The 5,128-nt window shown below is 40.5% G+C and overlaps 2 protein-coding genes across 2 annotated transcripts; both read left to right on the top strand.

The window, feature by feature from the left end:
- Positions 1–2,844: 2,844 nt before the first annotated feature.
- SARC_09840 (hypothetical protein) lies at positions 2,845–3,326 on the top strand (the record flags this gene model as incomplete). The annotated part of the gene is made up of 2 exons (XM_014296133.1): positions 2,845–3,012; positions 3,051–3,326. 2 exons carry the CDS (start codon positions 2,845–2,847, stop codon positions 3,324–3,326), a joined length of 444 nt encoding a protein of 147 aa, XP_014151608.1.
- Positions 3,327–3,330: 4 nt separating this feature from the next.
- On the top strand, positions 3,331–3,765 carry SARC_09839 (hypothetical protein; the record flags this gene model as incomplete). The annotated part of the gene is made up of 1 exon (XM_014296132.1): positions 3,331–3,765. The coding sequence occupies one exon, from the start codon at positions 3,331–3,333 to the stop codon at positions 3,763–3,765; it is 435 nt and encodes a 144-aa protein (XP_014151607.1).
- Positions 3,766–5,128: the final 1,363 nt, after the last annotated feature.

Below are 5,128 nucleotides of genomic sequence, written 5' to 3'. Positions count from 1 at the left end.
GTTTTTTTATAAAAAACTGAAGATATCGAACGCGAAAAAACCCAAACGGCCGGTGCGCCGTTGCGGTGTTGACGGCTTGACGCCCAAATATTTAGAAATGAAATATTTAAACCCCTAAATATCAGTTATGATATTTCGTTTCTTTTATTATAAAGAACAATCACACCTGACAATTGACTTTATGAATTATGATAAAAAAGATAGGAGATCAACATTCTGTGCGAATCACAATCATTCTAAAAATAAATACATTCATAAATCTATGATGAATTATCCATCTTCCTTCTCAGTCGTTACTCGTTGACTCGTTGGTGACTCGATGGTTAGGACTCTGGGAGACTCAGAGTCGGTTAAAAACAACAGAAAGAAAGAAAAATTCCACATAAAATGTTTCTAGATATTTATTCTTCAGTATTGTCATTGTGTACAATCAAAGTGTTTTTACTTTGTCTGCCTTACAGGCTGCAACCCGCAGGTGATATACTCACTTACATGTCTTAATTGTGCCGCGGGGACACGAGATAGGATTGGAAGTGACACGCGCTGTAAACTGCTATCCCTGTGAATTCTGTCAAGACTGACGTATAGTAGAAATGCTATCGCGAAATTTATCAGAGGTCTTGTTTGGTGTGTCCCTGCTTGTGTCAAAAAAATATGTGAGCATTTGCGACTAGCCTATTGTGAGCATTTGCGACTAGCCATCGCGAAAGTTATTAAAGTTCATGTTTGTTGTGTCCCGAGGACTCACGCATTTATTAGTGTTTCAAAATAATATGTGAGCATTTGCGACTAGCCTAGCACAATTATATGACTGTGTGTGCAAGCCTGTGTATTATACATAATTGATAAAGAGCACATTGATGTCGGTCTTTTTGCAATGTGAGTGATCGTCACTTACCCATCTAGAATATTTCGGTCTGTGTTTACGTGTGCTAATTGTTACTCATCATTGCTATTAGATTCAGTCTAAGTAAAAATCGTGTCAATCTGTGGTCCCAACTTATACATAATATATACTTGTCGTGGAGTGCTTAAGTAATATCAAACAATTCTATAACAATCATGATACGTACTAGATGCTTTGAATATTGAACAAGCGAACAAATTCAACACTCTAAAAAACGAAAGAGAGACAGCACGATTACATCGTGATGGTACGGGTAGACGGAATCGCATTTGTATAGTGCGCGCTTGTCAAGCGTCTGCTGGTTGTCACTTTTGAAGTGCTGATCAGTAGTCGACGGGCCGGTCGCTATTTACATACACTCACACATTGCACAGTCCATTCACAATTATGGGGTACTAGTCAATGGTCGGCCTCTCTACTCTCTCTCTGGAGAAACCTCTATGTCACTCGGTCTTCACTCAAGATCTACAGTATGAGATATACACTCTACATACTGTTCATTGCAACAAAGTTTGTATACATATTACAAAGAAAAAGAGCGATTCAGAGTTGTTGGCTTCTTTACTGCAATAGAGGGTTATAAACTAATAATCTAATAGTATTATAGAGGGTAAATTGAAAATCTACAATGGTTCCGTTCTTTGAGAATTCGAGCAGCAACTCGTATGTAACAAGTTTCAGTTTTGAGAACTTGAGATAGTAAAAAGTCAAAGAAGTTAGGACCCTTGGCCAATTGGCCCATAATTATTTTTCAATATTCACGTCACAGTGTAAGTTTATTAGTTTTAAAAAATAAAACTGTCGCTCTGTGCCTCTGAGAGTCTGTGAGAGTATCAGTGAGGTCTCTTGGTATTTATTCTACAATATCACATATTTCTAAAAACCCCGATTCTTCAGATCTTAGCCTTTTTTAGGCTATTTATTTATGTTCAGATGCACTGATAACTGATGAGTGATGCGGAGTTGCAATGAAGCAGGCATGCAACCAGACTGCCACAAGCTAACCTCATATGACATATCGTAAGTTGCTATGGCAAATAAATGATCCGTTAAACGTTAGAAATCAAACGTATACTTCCTTTTCAATGTCCCGTTCTATAGTAGTAAGGTTATATTCTAGGTCAGGCAATGGGCATATACACCCAGAAATTTGTCCTGTAGACTCATTCAAATAAAAAAATTGAGACCAAACGTTTAATAAAAGATGCATATCCAGGTCACAATATACAGGTCAAAATTTACCAAAATACGTTCCAACGCTAAAACATAATCTGTTACACGTTAAAAGGTTAACTTTTATATAGATGACGCCAAACGTTATGAGGTTTGGACCGTTTATAGGCCACAGGTGACAACCGAGGGTCCGAGCCTACGAGGCCAACCGCCAAAGATATATATTTATTTTATATTTATTTTAACAAGAACCCCCAAATAGATTTTTTTGTTTTTAAAATCTGAAAAAAGGCAACTTTAAAAAATTAAAAATACATAACGGTTTTTAAATTTTGCTCTAAAAAAATGAAGTTTTTTTATATGGGAAGGAAGTTGATCTGGTGTGTAGCGGATTCTCAAAAATCTGTATAAAAGGGACTGGTTCGTAGCATGTACATAGCACAAATACAATCAAGCTCACATTTAAAACATGAAAACTACAACAGTTGCAGCACTAATCCTACCAGCCATCGCCAGCACCCACAGTACTGGTCGACGAGCATGCGCCTCGCAATCTGACCAGCCAGTGTTCAAATTATCAAGCTATGTAGAAGGACGTACTTATATGGATGATTACCCCGAGAGACAGCCTAGCTGCATGGCTCGTGGACAAGTGTACAAATCTGGTGATATCATGTTCGAGGACGAAAAATTGCGCATCTGAGCAGACTCTATTTACTTGGCATCCCGACTACTCTAATCAAATAATACTCCTAGACGACAACATGCGTGTCACGGATCATTGCATGATGAACTTGGACAGTTCACCCGATTTCACTGGAAACAGAGTAGCAGTTCTTGGTGACAAGACGACCGGCCACGGCAATTGCAACACCACCGAGGCGGTGTGGGAAACAGTCCTCATTTTGAAAGGCGAGTCAGATGAGGAGGTGGTATTAGTCAAGACATTGAGTCGAACACGTGTCTGCAGGCGTCCAATCAAGAGTACGCAGATAACTCGCAAACCCCGGACAAGTACACTCTTAGAGATTGCGAACCTAACAACCCATATCAGCGGTTTGTGCTCGAAGTTCAATGTGACTTGGAAGTGGCCACCGACAAGTCCGAAACAGTGACTCCTGATGTTTCAGATTGCAATACAGACCACCCAGTATTCACTATATCGTCCTTCGTGGCTGGGCGAACTGCCATGGATGATTATCCAGAACGACAGCCAAGTTGCACTTCAAGTATACAAGTCTGGTGACATAATGTACGAAGACATTAATTGCGAATCACAACAGAAATTCGCTTGGCATCCTGATTACGATAATCAGTTCGTGGCTCTTGACCAAGACCTAGTTATCACCGACCATTGTGTAATGTTGTTGGATGGCAGCCTTGATTTTACTGGAGAGCGTCAGGCAGTTCTCGGTGATGATAGCACAGACCTTGGCGACTGCTCTGCGAGCAATGCAATATGGGAGACTATTGATGTGGACGCTTATATTAAGCAAGAGGTGGTGCTAATCAAGGATGATGTTTCTGGCAAGTGTCTCCAAGCATCTAATCAACAATACGCCGGTAACCAGCAGACACCGGACAAGTACTCACTATACGACTGCGAACCAGCCAACCCGTACCAGCACTTTGTGCTGCGTGTGGATTGCAACGTGTCTCCTTCTGGCTATCAAGTGGACGAATAGCACTCACAATAAAATCCCATTTTGCTGCCAACTTTAATGTTTTGGACTGAATGTATATTAATGTACTTTCAACATTCTTTGTTTTTATTTTAAACCAGGACCAAAATCACAGAGTTTGTACTTGTAATGCTTTTACTCCAGCCACGCAATGTATGACGATATAACATTATTTGATCGAGCATCTGAGTCACAAGCCATGTTCTAAAAAGTACTCACAAATACCCACGAATCTTGTGCATGTGTATGTGAGCCGAATGGCGTTATATGTTTAATACAGCATCGGACCGAAACGTTGGTGTTATGGTTAATTCCAGAATGGTAATTTCGAAAACGCACACGTGTGTAAAAATGTACGTTGACACAATAAGGAAGTACTTTCGGCCTATAGAAACCTCAGTTCCCCATCTTACAGGCATGTATGTAGCAATCACTCTCTCGCACCAACATATCTATTGCACCAGGCATATATATAGCATCCATTCTCTAGCACCAACATTACTATTGCATCCAGGCTTACTTCTGGCGATTGACACTCGTGTCACGAATGATAGATCGCACTGCGTGTGTACACCGAGACAAGAATGTCGTGCTACCAAACTATCTTATACAAACCCACGAGAAATAGTTAGTAGGTAAATTATGCACGAGATAGGAGCAAAACCGGTTGATGGTGAAGGCGTAGCCTGTGAAAGTCTTCCGCATCGAAAGTCTTTCATATGGTTGTGCGAAGCATACACCGGGGTTATATGAATACAATAAACCTTCAACTTTATTTCGAGTCAGCAGAGGAGAGAAAGAAGGTCCTGCCAAAGATATTTACTTGACAGCACGTAGCTGCTGTTGTCGAAGAACTATTAGTTGTTTATGGCTCTTTGCAAGCACAGCCAGCTCCCATATCCGATTGCCTACCGCATGGAACGTGTTCGTCTTTCTACGAGCGGTTGCAAGTGAACATTTTAGCTTCAAACTAGAATCTGCGTTCTTCTAGTTGCTGATTGTTTTCCATGGCTAGATCACATACTTTGGGTTATAGTACAGACCTCGCTTTCGGCTCCTATACCACTATATATGTATATATCGTTGGCCGGATGGTAGAGTACAAACACTCGCGAATACATCAAATCAGGTGGCACTGGATAGTGAAGCACAAACGCTTGTGTATGCATCTGCTCATGTAGTTGAGTACATTCTCTTTTTCCGTCCGAGTGCGGGGACCGTCGTGTATATACATTTGTGCGTATGTGTCTGTTATGGTCTCGTCACGAAGATAGTGTTGATCTCTATTTGTACCACTATTTAGGCCATTATGTGTGGTACATCATACTCAAAATCGCCGGTATAATCCTGGTATGATTTACATCAT

Source organism: Sphaeroforma arctica (genome assembly GCF_001186125.1).
Source record: "Sphaeroforma arctica JP610 unplaced genomic scaffold supercont1.1059, whole genome shotgun sequence".
Classification (NCBI taxonomy): domain Eukaryota; class Ichthyosporea; order Ichthyophonida; genus Sphaeroforma; species Sphaeroforma arctica.
Note: the sequence above shows the minus strand (reverse complement) of the source record. Positions and strands in the feature narration are given on the sequence as shown.